Source organism: Podarcis muralis, chromosome 2, assembly GCF_964188315.1.
Source record: "Podarcis muralis chromosome 2, rPodMur119.hap1.1, whole genome shotgun sequence".
Taxonomy (NCBI): Eukaryota; Metazoa; Chordata; class Lepidosauria; order Squamata; family Lacertidae; genus Podarcis; species Podarcis muralis.
In genome coordinates, this window is record NC_135656.1 from 121,773,860 (window position 1) to 121,789,696 (window position 15,837).

Sequence of the window (15,837 nt, forward strand, 5' to 3'; positions counted from 1 at the left end):
ACAATGCTGTCCAGGGTTGTAAACACTGCGGAGAGAATAACTGGGTGCCCTCTTCCCACCTTGGATCAAATCTATGCTTCCAGGTGCTGTAAGAAAGCTGCAGAGATAGTGCAGGATAGTGCGCACCCCGGAAATGATCTCTTTCAGCTTCTGCCTTCTGGAAGAAGGTCCAGGGTTATAAAGACTAGGACTAGCCGCCTGAGAAACAGCTTCTATCCAAATGCGATTTTGGTTTTATAGCAGTGTAAGGTAGTCTCTGTGGGAGTATATTGTATTTAATTATGGGGTATCAGAGTTTTTAGAGGGCTAACCAGGCTGGGATAGCAGGCTTGTTGGTTTTTGAATGTTTGATGTAGATTTTTTCAATTTCGTTGTTCTGTATGGGACAATGACAATAAAGATTATTGTATCGTATCGTAACAGAACAGTGGGAATTCCAGAATAATTGCAGACTACCACTTCTACTGATGTGCTTGATGCTTTTATTGTTGTTACCACAGCACTGTCTTTTTAGATTGCATTCCGCCGGATGGCATTTTACAGGAAAGTGTAGCCTGCAAACATTTAAGCAAAACGCATAAATAAGTATGGCTTGGGAATGGAGTACCTAAAGGAGCGACTCCACCAGTATCAACCACCTCTGGTCCCACGATCCGCAGGGGAAGCCTGGTGGCTGGTGCCTCTCTGGGCTGCTGCTTAGTGGTCGCTGGCCTGTCGCAGGGCCTTATTGGGGGTAGCTCCCCATTTGTGGAATTGCTTTCGTTGTCCGTCTCGCACACATCCACCACTGAAATTGAGAGAGAAACCGAAATGAGTGGAAACACGGTTGGAGGCCTTAAGGCTTTCTGAATACTGGTTTCTGGAAACCGGGGAAAGTGCTCTTGTTGAGCTAAAGCTTCCCCATACCTGGTATAGATAGATCTTCGCATGGAGCAAGTGATGGGTCTTTCTACTGAACCTGAGGAATCCCAGCCTGCACAGGAGTCCCTGCCTCCAGGACCAGCTGAGCCGGGGCTGGGGCTTGAACCTGAAGGGCCCTCACCTGTGCCGGATCCTCAGGAGCAGGCACCAGCTGAATCTGCTCTGGCTCCAGAGGTGGTCGAGGACCCATTCCCTGCAGGTGCTCCACTCTCAACCCCGTCAGGGGAAGGTGAGGTTGCCTCTGGGTCCAGTAACCCTCCAGCCTCTCCTGAGCTGCAGAGGCTCAGGGCAGAGAGGCGGAGGGAACGAAGTTCTCTCAGGAGGAGTGCTCGCCTCCAGGCCAGGAGAGGCGAGTCACCTGTGGACCGGGGCCGCTCTATGCCTCAGGGCAGATAAAATCCAGCCAGCCCAGTCCCAGGTTGCGGGAGCAACACTGTTGGTAACCTGTTCCTGCTGGCACCCTGTCCTGCTCTTCTGCCAGAGTTCTTGACCACACCCAACTCCTTGCCTTGGACCCCGCTTCAGCCTTGATGGACAGCCTCCATACCACGCCCTTGACCTCGGACTGGACTTGGACCATGCCGCACAGTAACCCCCTGGGAAGAGCACACTGGCTTTCCTCAATGTTATAGAAATCGGACAGTGAGAAATGTTCAAACATACATAGCTTACAGGCCTTCAAAGTAGACCCCCTTTGATACAATGCAGCGTTGACAACGTTCGTAGAACTGTTGGAAACTTTTGGTGAAGTCTTCTTTTTGTACTGCTTTCATTTCCCTTGTCACAGCAGCTTGGGCGTGTGAAATGTTGGAAAATCTGTGCCCTTCCAGTGCAGATTTCAGTTTTCGAAAAAGAAAGAAATCTGGTGGGGCCAGATCGGGAGAATATGGAGGGTGGGACAACTCAGTAACCTCACTAACGGTTTTACACGGAATATGCGCTTCATCCGCCATCATTCGAATGGGCAAACACCAATCCCACATCAATAACTCACAAACTCTGTTGACATTTGCTGCCATTCGACGGTATGCCAGACTGTGGGTCATCTTTGATGGTTTGCCACCCTACACGGAATGGCTTAAACCACTCATACGCTGTCTTTTGAGTTACAGTTTCATCTCTGTACACAATTGTGAGCATTTCATGGGTTTCCGATGCCGATTGTATGTTCGAATATTTCTCGCTGTCTGATTTCTGTGACCATTCACCAAACTTTCCAATCACATCTTGTATTTCAGTGTTGTTATATCTATTGAACTACTACAACTCCCATCGACCCCAGACTGGCGAAGGCTGCCCTAGATAAACCACCTGGATCATGAGAATCATAGAATTGGACTTGGAAGGGACCCCAAGGGTCATCTAGTCCAACCCCCTGCAATGCATGAACTACAACTAAAGCTCTGTAGTCTTGTAGGAGCTTATAGGCTTGCGGGGGGGGGGGGGGGAAGGCGGAATGCTGGAATGAGAAATATGGGGAAAAACAACATTGGGCCAAGGATTTTGGGTATAACATACAGTTAAAAGACTGGGGAAAACTGTGGAAAGAAGGATTAAAATTTACAGCATGCAATGCCTTGAAAGAAAATGTGATGAAAACGATGTACAGATAGTATATTACACCAGTGAAATTAGCTAAAATGTACAAAACCAGTAATAAATGTTGGAAATGTAAAGAAAAAGAAGGATCTTTTTATGACATGACAGTTCTGTAAGGAGGACTATGCGAAATATTGCAGAGAAGATTATGAAGAGAATTATTAGTTAAGGATTATTAAAAGTAATAAGGAAATTAATGAAATGTAGATTAAGTGATAAAGATTGAAAAATCTTCAGATGTGGCTGATGAAAGTCCAAAACATTGTATAAGATAAGAAAATATGTTATATGATTTTTGGAAATTATATGTAAAAATCAATAAAAATATAATAAAACAAGAGAGAAATATGGGGGGGAACCACACCCAGAAACAGAATATCCTGCAAATAGTAAGGATTTTCCTTAAAAAAACCCTACCAGGCTTTCTGCGTTCCCCAAAAGGTGGCTTCCCTGCCGCGATCCAGATCGCAGTTAATTCCTTGTAGAAGGCAGGAGGATGCTTGACTCGAATTTGTCCACAGGCTGCCTTGATTCCCCGATTGAAGAAGTCGATCTTCAGGCGCTTCCACTTTGCACGGAGCTGGCAGGTGGATCTCGAGTATCCCAGGGCATGCATGCTGTCCTGCAAGGACTTCCAGTACTTCTCGTTGGTAGCCGTGCTACTGCTCATAAACACCTTGGTGCCGGCGCTCTGAGCTATTATAGAGAGCATCTTTTGGGTTTCATCTCTGGTCCACCTACGACAACGTGCAAGAGCGAGGCATTGTATACAACAAGGCAGCAGGACAAACTCTCTCCCTAACAAAACTAGCTGGTTTGAGGAGTACAGTTGGCTGTTGTTAATTGAATTTATATACCGCCCAAAACCCAGAGGTCTCAGGGCGGTTCAGAGAACAAATTCAAAATATAAAACCACATAATATATACTGTTGTACATTGGAAGTCGAATGGAATCCGTTCCGGAAGTCTGTTTGACTTCCAAAATATTTGAAAACCAAAGTGCTGCTTCTGATTGGCTGCAGGAAGCCAACTGTGCACAGAACAATTTATTAAGTGTAGGAGTGCAAATATCCAGAGTGTGGGGTCAGGCGGGATTACTATGAGGAATTCTAAAATATGCATGAAGCCATTGTGTCCATGATTAATGCATTGTGTTGACTGGGTTTGATACACTGACAATAATTTCTGATAAAATCCTACAACCCTCTGCATCTTTGGCCATTTCCTCTACTGTCCATTTCTCTTGCTTGACAAGTCATGTACTGCAGGCATGCATCCTGGGTCATCAAAGACAGTGGGCAGCTTCTTTGAAGTAGCCTTTCTGATACAGTGGTGCCCCGCAAGACGAATGCCTCGCAAGACGAAAAACTCGCTAGACGAAAGGGTTTTCCGGTTTTTGAGTCGTTCCGCAAGACGAATTTCCCTATGGGCTTGCTTCGCAAGACGAAACGTCTTGCGAGTTCTTGCGAGTTTGTTTCCTTTTTCTTAAAGCCGCTAAGCCGTTAATAGCCGCTAAGCCGTTAATAGCCGCTAAGCCGCTAATAGCTGTGCTTCGCAAGACGAAAAAACTGCAAGACGAAGAGACTCGCGGAACGGATTAATTTTGTCTTGCGAGGCACCACTGTATGTTAATCTTAGGATGTTACTCTTAGGGCCAGGAAACAGATCTCACATGAAGGTGATAATGATTGCTGTCCTCCTGGCCATCCTTCTTATCATGTATATTTCTTGTCGATCACCTCCGGGGTTGCCAAATGCACTCCTTTGTAGTTCTGTTTTGTTTACCCCAGAAATATGTGTGCTTAATTAGTTTTGGTAGTTTAACTTTGTCCCCACGTGGGGATTGTTGAAATGCTCAGAAGAAATCTGATTGGTTCTTACAAACACTCTGTAAAAAGTTCTTTTGTGAATAAAACGACCTGGGCCAGGGAGTGGACGCAGATATTATTATACGCACCCTTCCCAGAGTCTTGCTGGTTCAAGCCTCTGTGTGTATTCTTATTAATCAGAGTTCAATCCTTCCTTTACTTTGGGAACACCTCAATTAAGCTGTTTAACATGTACATATGGACTCTCCTTAAGAGCAGGAGGATGTGAACTCCCAGACTCCTTCTCAAAGATCTTGTAGCTCAGCCAACATCCTTTCAGTTCAGCCACAAAAGAAGGGATTTATACAGGATATAGTTAAAGGTGTTGCTCTGTTGTGCTTCTCTGCTGCAGATTAGCTTAGCCAGGTACCTTAGATCTGAGCCTGATGCACTAGACAATTTTTCTTGGGTTACAAAAAAAACCAAACAACTCCCCTCCCCCCCCTGGACATTTTGCCAAATTTTTAAAAATCCGCCCAGACAGAAATTTTAATCCTGGAAAAAAAGGGGAAATGGCAACCAGATTTGAAAAAGAGGACATGTCCTGGAAAAAGAGGACATATGGCAACCCTAACTGAGAGGGTCCCTTGGTGCTCGCCGTAGACAGAAGGAGGGGACTGACACAGAGGGCGAGTGAAGGGGGAGTTACAAGCCAACTGCTTCACCTAGACCAGCAGTTCTCAACCTGTGGGTCCCCAGATGTTGTTGGACTACAACTCCCATCATCCCTAGCTAGCAAGGCCAGAGCTCAGGGATGATGGGAGTTGTAGTCCAACAAACCTCTGGGGACCCCCAGGTTGAGAACCGCTGATCTAGACAGAAACAACCTTCAGAAGTCTCTGTGTGTCGTTTGTTCTCTAATCTGCAAATGGCCTGTTCTCTTCGTTGGCTCCCTGTCAGAGGTTTTCCGTACAGGTAACAATATGATTGACAAGCAAACCTTTTCCCACATGCAGGGCACTCTTTCCTTCCATCTCTCCGAAGGTTGCTTTGGGCTCGTAACTGTGCTGCAATTTCACATAAGTTGCCGTCCGGGCACGAAAGGGGCTCGTGACACCGCTCACTGTTTTTACTTCCCTCCTGCTTCTTCATCCCATCCTGATTCCGCGCATCGTCCTCTGTGTCGGGGCACTTATTGCCTTCCCCAAACACTGGGTGTGCTTTGGTTTCGTTCTCTGTCTCCCAAACATCCCCTCCTGAAATAAAAGAGAAAACGTGAAGATTATGTCAGTTTGTATTTCTTGGTGCAGAAAGTAGTGATCTGATTGTGTAGAGATCTTTTCTATTCTAATTCATACAAGTGGGTTCTGGAAGGTTCTCTGTGTGAAAGAAACTTCATGATGTTTGGGTTGTTCCTTCAGAGAAGCTGAGTAAAGCTGGCTTAAACTGGTTCTGTTATCTCTTTCGGTCAAGGTCATGCCATAGCTGTCAACTTTTCCCTTTTCTTGCGAGGAATCCTATTCGGAATAAGGGAATTTCCCTTTAGAAAAGGGAAACATTGACAGCTATGGGTCATGCTGGCCATAAAAGTAGTGCCAGAAGAAGCCTGGGTTTTACACTTTCTCTTTCTCTCTCTTTTCCTTCTGGTGTGGAACACTAAGTGTGTTTAGTGTTAACGTTTAGTTTTAATTTAAGTTATTGCAAGTTTAAGGTAAGTCTGGTGCAACTGGGTTTCTTGTGGACAGTGCCAATCCTGAATGTATTGGATTTGCGACCATTATGCTTGTTTGCCTTCAGTAGCAGTAAAGCTCTGCTGGATGAAATATAATTGGTCTATTTTGGGGGAATCCTGCATGTTTTTACTCTGCTAACTGTACATTGGAATCTGCTTTGGATCAATATTGAGTAGAATTTCAATGATAGATTACTCTTATGATTATCATAGAGATAACAATAAAGACTCCATCTCCTCAGAATATTGTGAAAGAACAATGTCAATCAACATCTGATGATCTCCTTCTACCGGTCAACAACAGAAAGTGTCCTTTCATACTGCATCACGGTGTGGTAAGCTGGTTTGACATCAACTGATAGGAAGTGCCTACAGAGGGTGGTGAACACAGCACAAGATATTATGGGCTGTCCCGTGAATCCACTGGATGAAATAGCGGAAGAACGTTGCCTCAGGAGAGTGAGGAAAATTCTCAGGGATGATTCACACCCTGGCCGGCACTTTCTTGATCTCCTGCCCTCAGGCAGAAGATATAGAAGCATGATTAGTCGCACCAACAGGGTAAAGAACAGCTTCTATCCGTGGGCTGTTAGGCTGCTGAATGAAAAGATAACAACAGGGCAACTGACTTTCGGGTTTGGTGTGTGTGTGCGTCAGTAAACGAGGGGAATTAAGACTAAGAGAGCTGATTGGGAGGTGCTTGTGTAATCTCACTGTATACAAGTTGTGCAAGTGACAATAAAGTATTTCAGTTTCAATGTAGAACCATAGAATTGTGGAGATGGAAAGGACCCTGAGGGTTTTCTAGTTAAACACCCTGTCAACCTTTTCTACTGCATATTATTTCACAATCCATATTTTACACTTCTCCATATTGTCCATGATATTTGCTACATTACAAGTGTGATCAAAATCCTGCTCATGTTTTCATCTGCTTACAGTGGGCCCCTAAATAAATTATAAATTTCCCCCTTTCTTTATTTTGTTCCTGAGCTTTCCTGTCAGTTTTGCCGTTTCGGCATTTTATTCGGCCTGTAGATTCTTAAATAAAACAAACAAGTATTTTGGGACACAAGTACCCAAAGGAGCGACTCTCTGGGTATCACTGATCTCAGAGCCTACAGTTGGTAAGGGAGGTCTTGCTGGTGGGGCTGCTTCTGTCTGCTGCCCGGCTGGCGCTGCCCAGTGACAGGGCCTTCTGAACGGCGGCTCCCCATTTGTGGAATTGCTTTCATTGTCCGTCTCCCACACATCCACCACTGAAATTGAGAGAGAATCCAGCATGAGTGGAACGTCAAATCAGTGAACAAGCCAAATCAACCGTTTACAGATTCCAGCAGAGGACAAAAAGGTAAGATACTGGGGATGAGGAATATGGATGAGATCAAGGTTTGTTTGGGTTAGAGGACTGCATAACACCTTAGTTGTCGAAGGTTTCGGAAGTCAAACGGTCTTCCGGAACGGATTACGTTCAACAACCGAGGTTCCACTGTAATTATAATTATTAATTAGAATGTTGCGAACGCATAAAGACGTGGTGAATGTTGCATTGGAGGAAATACGATTTAAAATTAAGATTAATGATTTATATGGATGGATAAAAGAAGATTATTTGATTAACTGGGAAGATAGATAAAAGTCTAAGCAGGAATTGAACAAGCACAGTCGATGGAAATAGAATGCAGGGGAAAGTATTAGAAGTAAAAAGTACCGTATTTTTCGCTCTATAAGACGCACCAGACCACAAGATGCACCTAGTTTTTGGAGGAGGAAAACAAGAAAAAAAATATTCTGAATCTCAGAAGCCAGAACAGCAAGAGGGATCACTGCGCAGTGAAAGCAGCAATCCCTCTTGCTGTTCTGGCTTCTGGGATAGCTGCGCAGCCTGCATTCGCTCCATAAGACGCACACACATTTCCCCTTACTTTTCAGGAGGGAAAAATGAGTCTTATAGAGCAAAAAATATGGTACTTCATTATGAGCAGCAAAGGGGGGGGGGCGGAAAAGAAACATCTTGAAAGGGGGGTGGATAGTGAACTTTTAAATTTGTGTTAAATTTGAATCAATTTGTTAAAAATATGGAAAATTAATACAAAATAATTGGCAAAAAAGGGGGGAACCCTGCAAATCAGGTCCCCCCTCTTTTAAAAACTTACCAGGCTTTTTCCGTTCCCCGAAAGGGGGCTTTCCAGCTGCAAGCCAGATGGAAGTCACTTCTTTATAGAAGGGAGGCGGGTGTCTCACCCGGACGTCCCCGTCGGCCGCCTTTAAGCCCTGGTTGAAGAAGTCGATCTTCAGGCGCTTCCATTTGGCACGCAGCTGGCAGGTGGACCGGACGTATCCTTCGGCGAGCATATCGATCTGCAAGGCTCTCCAGTATCTTTCGTTGGTAGCCGAACTGCTGCTCATGAACACTTTTATACCGGGGCTGTGCGCTATTATGCAGAGCATTTTCTGGGTCTCCTCTCTCGTCCACCTACGGCAACGGGCAAGAGTGAGAAACTGTGGTTGTTATGCAATAAACAAACGCGATAAACCCCCTTGCAAAGACTAGCTAGTTTGTGGCACCTGCTCAGTTCACCTTTGTGCAGGTAGCGAAGACAACCTTGCCAACAAAGGTCCGTATAGTTAAAGCTATGGTTTTCCCAGTAGTGATGTAAGAAAGTGAGAGCTGGACCATAAAGAAGGCTGATCGCCGAAGAATTGATGCTTTTGAATTATGGTGCTGGAGGAGACTCTTGAGAGTCCCATGGACTGCAAGAAGATCAAACCTCTCCATTCTGAAGGAAATCAGCCCTGAGTGCTCACTGGAAGGACAGATCCTGAAGCTGAGGCTCCAAGACTTTGGCCACCTCATGAGAAGAAAAGACTCCCTGGAAAAGACCCTGATGTTGGGAAAGATGGAGGGCGCAAGGAGAAGGGGACGACAGAGGACGAGATGGTGGGACAGTGTTCTCGAAGCAACCAGCATGAGTTTGACCAAACTGTGGGAGGCAGTGGAAGACAGGAGTGCCTGGTGTGCTCTGGTCCATGGGGTCACAAAGAGGCGGACACGACTAAACAACAACAACATGGCTGAGTCACAAGGGCGGAAAAGAGTTTGTGTATGAATTCGACAGTGCTTAGTTTATTTTTTGGTCACTCTTTTGTTATCATTGTTAAGATTGTTTTACAGGTTATGAATGCTGTAGTGCTTTGTGAATTTTGTTGTAATTGTGCTGCTTTGCTGGTTTTTTAAGTTGTTTTGCTAATACAGTGGATGCTTGGGTTGCGAACGTGATCCGTGCGGGAAGCACGTTCGCAACCTGCAGCGTTCGCAACCTGCAGTGGCATGTCTGCGCACGCGCGGGTCACGATTCAGCACTTCCGGTACTTCCAGGTTTGGCGCGGTGCACAACCCGAAACGTCTGTCACCCGAGGTATGACTGTAGTGTTTTATAGACAGTAATTTTTTTACTGATGATTTGTTAACTATTCTATACGGTTTATGTGATGTTCTGTTCTGTTGTTGCTATATATTGTTTGCAAAACATTGTTTCCCTGTATAGGGAAGTTTTTAATATTTGAAGGAGCATCTCCACCCCCATCGTTCAGCCCGGACACTGAGGTCCTCCTCTGATGGCCTTCTGGCGGCTCCCTCACTGCAAGATGTGAGGTTACATGGAATCAGGCAGAGGGCCTTCTCGGTAGTGGCACCTGCCCTGTGGAACGCCCTCTCATCAGACGTCAAGGAAATAAACAACTATCTGACTTTTAGAAGACATCTGAAGGCAGCCCTGTTTAGGGAAGCTTTTAATGTTTGATGTTTTATCATGTTTTTAATAATTTGTTGGGAGCCACTCAGAGTTGCTGGGGAAACCCAGCCAGATGAGGAGTGTTGTTGTTGATGCTGCTGCTGATGTCTTAAGTGTGTCTTAATTTGTTGGAAGCCGTCCAAAGTGACTGGGGCAACCCAGTTAGATGGGCGGGGTAAAAATAATTTAATGATGATGATGATGGAATAGGACATCTCTATTTTCATTGGAGAAATGTTGGAGAGTAGGGTACATTGCTATGAGACAGTTCAGAAGGCCATGAATACATTAATTGTAGTAGTAGTAGTAGTAATAATAATAATAATAATAATAATAATAATAATAATAATAATAATGCATATATTATGGAAGATGTGCATGACCTTGTGCATATTTATCTGTATGATACATGCTTTTGCCTATACTCCCAATATGATGTGTGTGTTTTAAGGAGGGGAGGTTGTATTAAAAAACCCAACCACAGATTGACTTATACAGTGGTACCTCTGGTTGTGAACGGATCCGTTCCGGATGCCCATTCGCAACATGAAAAGCCTGCAACCTGATGCGCCGTATCTGCGCAGGTGCGCGGCGCGATTTGGCGCATGCACGAAGCGCGATTTAGCGCTTCTGCGCATGAGTGGTGAAACCCGGAAGTAACCCTTTCCAGTACTTCCGGGTCACTGCAGGACGCAACCTGAAAAAACGTAACATGAAGCAAAAGTAACATGAGGTATGACTGTATTATAAACTGCACAGAAACCACCGTTACCTTCAGCAGCTCCACCTGAGAGAAGATAAAGCTTGATCCACAAATCTACATAAAATAACCACTGGAAACGAATCACTTGAGCATCGCTAGAAGGAAAACCTCACCTGAGCCTGCTCCCACACTCCAGACATGGTATCTCTCCTATTCGGCTTTTTGTGTAGCCGTTGAGCGTTGAATTACGAGCAAATCTTTTCCCACAGGCGGGGCACTCTTTCTTCCTCTGCCTCCTACGAGTTTTGGGGTGGACCGGAACTTCATAGCAGTCGCTATCCAAGAGAGCAGCAGGTTTCGTCTTCTTCTCTTTGGTTTTATTTCCTTCCTGCTCCTTCGCTGCCCCTTGAGGCCCAACATCGGTCTCTGGGCCATTCTTGCCTTCCTTGGATGCCGGAGGAGCTTTGCTTTCACTGTCCGTCTCCCAAACATCCCCAGCTGAAAGACAAAGAGAGAAACTGGACATGAGTGCAAAGGAGGAAACAAAACGAAGGGCGGACAATTCCATAATGTAAAGACTAACAATAAAAATGACTCTGCCTGGACATGCTTTCCAAGTCTTGCTGGGGTCGCCAATCCTGCCACAAATTACTGTATTTTCCGCCCTATAAGACGCACCTTTTCCCCTCCAAAAATGAAGGGGAAATGTGTGTGCGTCTTATGGGGCGAATGCAGGCTCCTTGGCTTCAGCGATAGCAACGCGAAGCCTCCGAAGCCTGCGCTCCGGAGGCTCCGCGTTGCTTCCGCTGAAGCCAGGAGAGTCTGCTCTTTGAGGCTGGCGGTGGGGAAAGCAGCGCTTCCCCCTTCGCCAGCCCCAGAGGATGGGGGGCAGCAGGAAGGCGCGCGACGCCTTCCCGCTACTCTCCAACCCTCCTATGGGCTTTTGCAGGAGATGGGGGAATTCCCCCACCTCGTAGAAAAGCCTGCAGGAGCAGTGCACCCTTTAAAGAGCGCACCACTCTTGGGGGCTTTTCCGAGTCAGTCCCTTCTCCCTCCTGGGGGCTTTTGCGGGAGATGGGGGAATTCCGCCACCTCCCACAAAAGCAGGGAGCAGGTCTTGGAGTAGCGCACAGGCTGCGTGCAGCCTGCCCACTGCTCCCAGAGCTGCGGGGGGCGGGGGGGGATCATATTTTTTTACTTGATTCCCCCCCCTGAAAACTAGGTGCGTCCTATGGGCCGGTGCGTCCTATAGGGCGAAAAATACGGTAGATCCTGCTGGTTCATTTGCAGTTCATAGAAAATTAATTGGGGGAAATGGTTCAGCCAGGACAGTTGCTTGCTAGGAGAGCTGCGCCTGACAATAAATGGAAGCCGAAGGAAGTGCTAATATTTGTAATGCCAACCAATGGGTCTTTCCCCTGGCCTTGATCCAGCCCCCAGGACAGCTGATTGGCTCTTTTGTCTGTCCTTTATTCTCCCCCAGGCCAATGGGAGATGATGGGGGCTGTGATATGACCACAAAGGCTGGGGGAATGTTCAACTCACATATTTATTCCATGTATAGATTGCTTGCTATCTGAAAGATCTCAAATTGGTTTACATTAGATAATTAAGTGTGTAAATATGTTTGTGTTTGTATGTGTGTGTGTGTGCTCTCTGACTTTATTTTTTTTTTTAATATTAAAATTTTTATTTTATTCCAGCATCTAAAAACACAAATACATTATCAATAAAACGAAACAAAAAACAAACAAAAAAAAAGAAATAAGTATAAAGTACAAAAGTCATTATACAATCTGTTACCTTATTTGACTTCCCACCACCACGACGTGACCTATATCTCAACAGTATATACAGCAGTGTCTCTAACTAATCATCATTTTTTACCTCGCGGTTTTTATATTATGCCTACTGTGATTTTAGTATTTCCTAATATCGTCTCCATGTATGAAAAAAATTTGTTCTAGTCGTTAATAAATTTGTTGTTCTTCTGAAGCCTGATCTTCTGCGTCATTATTGCTAAGTCAATATATTCAATTAACTTGGTCTGCCAGTCCCTGATTGTTGGGATATTAGGTTTTTTCCAGTTCTGCGCTAGCAGTATCCTAGCGGCTGCTCTCTGACTTTATTTACAGTACAGTGGAACCTCAGTCGTTGAAGGCTTCGGAAGTCGAACTTTTTGGCGTTCGAATGCCGAAAACCCAGAAGTGAATGCTACCGTTTTTGAACGCACCTCGGAAGTTGAATGGCTTCCGAGGCGTGTTTCTCCATTGCAATTGCCCACTGGCAATTGCACCTCGGTTGTCAAACGTTTCGAAAGCTGAACAGTCTTCTGGATCGGATTACATTCAACAACCAAGATTCCACTGTATAAAATTAAAATATGCATAATATGAAGCACAAGAAGCTGGCTGTTGCCGCCTCTTGCAGACCCTGCTAAAAGCAACGCAAAAAAAGGCTTTCAAATGCTGCATCTATGAAACTCAAGGCTTTTAGAAACCATGGCTTGAAAAGGCAGGCTTTGCTCTGAAACCCCTCAGTTATCAGATGGATTTCCCCAGGCCTATATCTATATCTATCTGAGGGCGTCCCATCATTTCTGGCCAATGCACAGACTCAAAAAGATCTACAGACCTACCTGTCAAGGTCTCCTGGCCACACAGGTCTTCTTTTTCTTCAAGCAAGGAGACGAGATCAGATTTGGGCACCAGAGGCCCTTCTTTGAGGGACAATGAAGAAATATTAAGTTCTTACTTATGGTACCCGTGGCTGCAAAATTATTCAGAAACAATAAAAAGCAAATAAATAGTAAAAGGAAGGTGAGGTGGGAGTGTTGCTTGTTGGATCAGCACCTTAGCTTGCGCCTTGCTGTGTATCTATTCCTCTTGCCTTGCTTTCGTTCTGCCCTGATTTAGGCATTAAACTGAGCTGGGAGTTCAAGCCCTCCGTCTGGAGGACAAGTCAGCTCTGTTCCCCTCACAGTTCCCCTTCCCCTTAGCAGAGAGAAGAGCAGACTTCCTGTTTGGACCAGCCCACCACCTCCAAAGTGTGGGAATGTTGAGGACGGTAGGAGAGGATTTATTGATTAAATAAATCCCTAAGGAAGTCAGACTATCCTCCACCAGGGCCAGGGCCTTTTCAGTGATGGCTCCGACCTGGAGGAATGATCTGTCCCATGAGACTAGGGCCCTGCAGGATTTAAACTCCTTCCATCGGGCCTGTAAGACAGAGCTATTCTGCCTGGCCTTTAATTTGAATTCACCCTGATCTTTTACTTCCCTTCTCTTCTTTCCCCTCCCCTTTTATGAAGATCACCCGCTCTGAGACCCCACAGCTAATTCTCCCCTGGCCTCCTCGCTGGCCCAAGTAGGATCAATTCAGCCAGCTAGCCCTGGGGATTATCTAATGCTTATTTCCCCTGAATTGATTTTTTATTTTTATTGTTATTCATGTTTTTATACGGTATTTTATGCTGCTTTTATAATTACCTCATTTTTTGCTCTATAAGACTCACTTTTTCCCTCCTAAAAAGTAAGGGGAAATGTGTGTGCGTCTTATGGAGCGAATGCAGGCTGCGCAGCTATCCCAGAAGCCAGAACAGCAAGAGGGATTGCTTCTTTCACTGCGCAGCGATCCCTCTTGCTGTTCTGGCTTCTGAGATTCAGAATATTTTTTTTCTTGTTTTCCTCCTCCAAAAACTAGGTGCGTCTTGTGGTCTGGTGCGTCTTATAGAGCAAAAAATATGGTGAGTGTTTTAAATTTGTTGTTAGCCGCCCTGAGCCCGGCTTTTGAACCAGGAAGGGTGGGGTATAAATAAAAATTTATTATTATTAATATTATTATTATTATTAATAATAATAATAATAATAATAATAATAATAATAATAATATCCGTTCTCACTCATGCTAGTGAGCAAGCAGCAGAGCACATTCTCTTGCAGATTTCTGGAAGCAAGCTGGTGGATTTGTTAGAATCATTTAAGTTAAGCAATCCTGTTTGGATTGTTCCTGGTAAGTTTCCCCTTTTTATTTCCCTCTTAAAATAACAACATGGCAGTCTTGTTTAAAAGCAAGAGTAAAGTTTACAGTCGTACCTTGGAAGTCGAACAGCCTAGTTCTCAAACATTTTGGCTCCCAAACGATCGAAATCCAGAAGTGACTGTTCCACTTTCCTAATGTTCTTTAGGAAGCCGGATGTCCGAGAGAGCTTCCGCAGCTTCCGATTGGCTACAGGAGCTTCCTGCAGCCAATCAGAAGCCGTGCTTTGGTTTCCGAACATTTTGGAAGTTGAAGGACTTCCGGAATGGATTCAGTTTGACTTCCAAGGTATGATTGTACTTACATTCAGTTCACAGTAGTATTCGGAAGACAGGCTTTATCTTGTGGTTACAGTTACATTTGTAGAGAAAAGAAGTCTCTGAGCTAGGCCTCAGACTTTCTACCTCGTGGCTTCAATCCTTTGTAAGGATGAGCCATGTGATGCTGGCTAAGGGCCAGCAGAGAGGAAGATGGCAAAAGAGCCAAAGATGGCTGGCCCTTTAAAAATAAAAAAATATTTATTGCTTTTAAAAGTTACAAAAACAAAAGAAGACCAAAAAAACACACAAAAAAACAATACAATATATAAACCATACAAACCCACCCTAACCCCATTAAACTAAACACATAAGCAAAGCAAAATAAAAACAATTTAAAAACATCCCTCCTTTTCCATATTCTATCCTTCATTCCCTTGTTTCCTCGACTTCCTCACACTTCCCTTTTTGTATCCCACTTCTGGTATTTGTTTCAGCAAATCCTTTCCATCTTTCTCTATTTTCTGTCATATTATATTATATTATAAATGACATATTCTTTAACCTTATTTCCCAATAAAGATAAATTACTTATTTACACCCAACTATAGCATTTCTGCTAAATCCATAAAATATCATTCCACCATTTTTCTAACAGTCATTACTTTAACAATATTTCTAAATAAACACTTTAAATTTTCCAATAATCGTCCACTATCTCCCCTCCCTGGCTTCGGATTCTGCCAGTCCTTTCCATCAGATCCATACACTCCATCAGCCTGGCGATCTTATATCCGAGGCTCTTAAATCTCTTCCAAGTCCCTTCTGCCGGTCTTCTTCATAATCTTTGATGTTCAGGAGCAGATCTCGGGAAAACTCCAGCCTAGCAATACTTTTATTCCTTCTGGACAGTTCAGGCTGGCCCTTTTATAGGGTCTGGTAGGGTCACGCCCATCTACCTGTTCACACACAGGGGGAGGATGCT

General features: G+C 44.6%; 2 protein-coding genes across 6 annotated transcripts in view; one reads left to right on the plus strand and one right to left on the minus strand.

Annotated features, from left to right (window-relative positions):
* Window positions 1-15,837, plus strand: part of LOC114592563 (uncharacterized) — a 400,972-nt gene that overhangs the window by 24,857 nt on the left and 360,278 nt on the right.
* The window catches only part of LOC114592528 (uncharacterized), a 41,455-nt gene that overhangs the window by 14,936 nt on the left and 10,682 nt on the right, over window positions 1-15,837 (minus strand). For all 5 annotated transcript variants that reach the window (XM_077923101.1, XM_028720714.2, XM_028720713.2 and 2 more), the window contains 7 exons: window positions 13,196-13,276; window positions 10,731-11,055; window positions 8,217-8,536; window positions 7,140-7,319; window positions 5,329-5,584; window positions 2,938-3,257; window positions 608-787 (listed from right to left, as the gene is read on the minus strand). In XM_077923101.1, coding sequence (XP_077779227.1) covers window positions 608-787; window positions 2,938-3,257; window positions 5,329-5,584; window positions 7,140-7,319; window positions 8,217-8,536; window positions 10,731-11,055; window positions 13,196-13,276 — 1,662 coding nt within the window. The remainder of the gene's footprint in view (window positions 1-607; window positions 788-2,937; window positions 3,258-5,328; window positions 5,585-7,139; window positions 7,320-8,216; window positions 8,537-10,730; window positions 11,056-13,195; window positions 13,277-15,837) is intronic.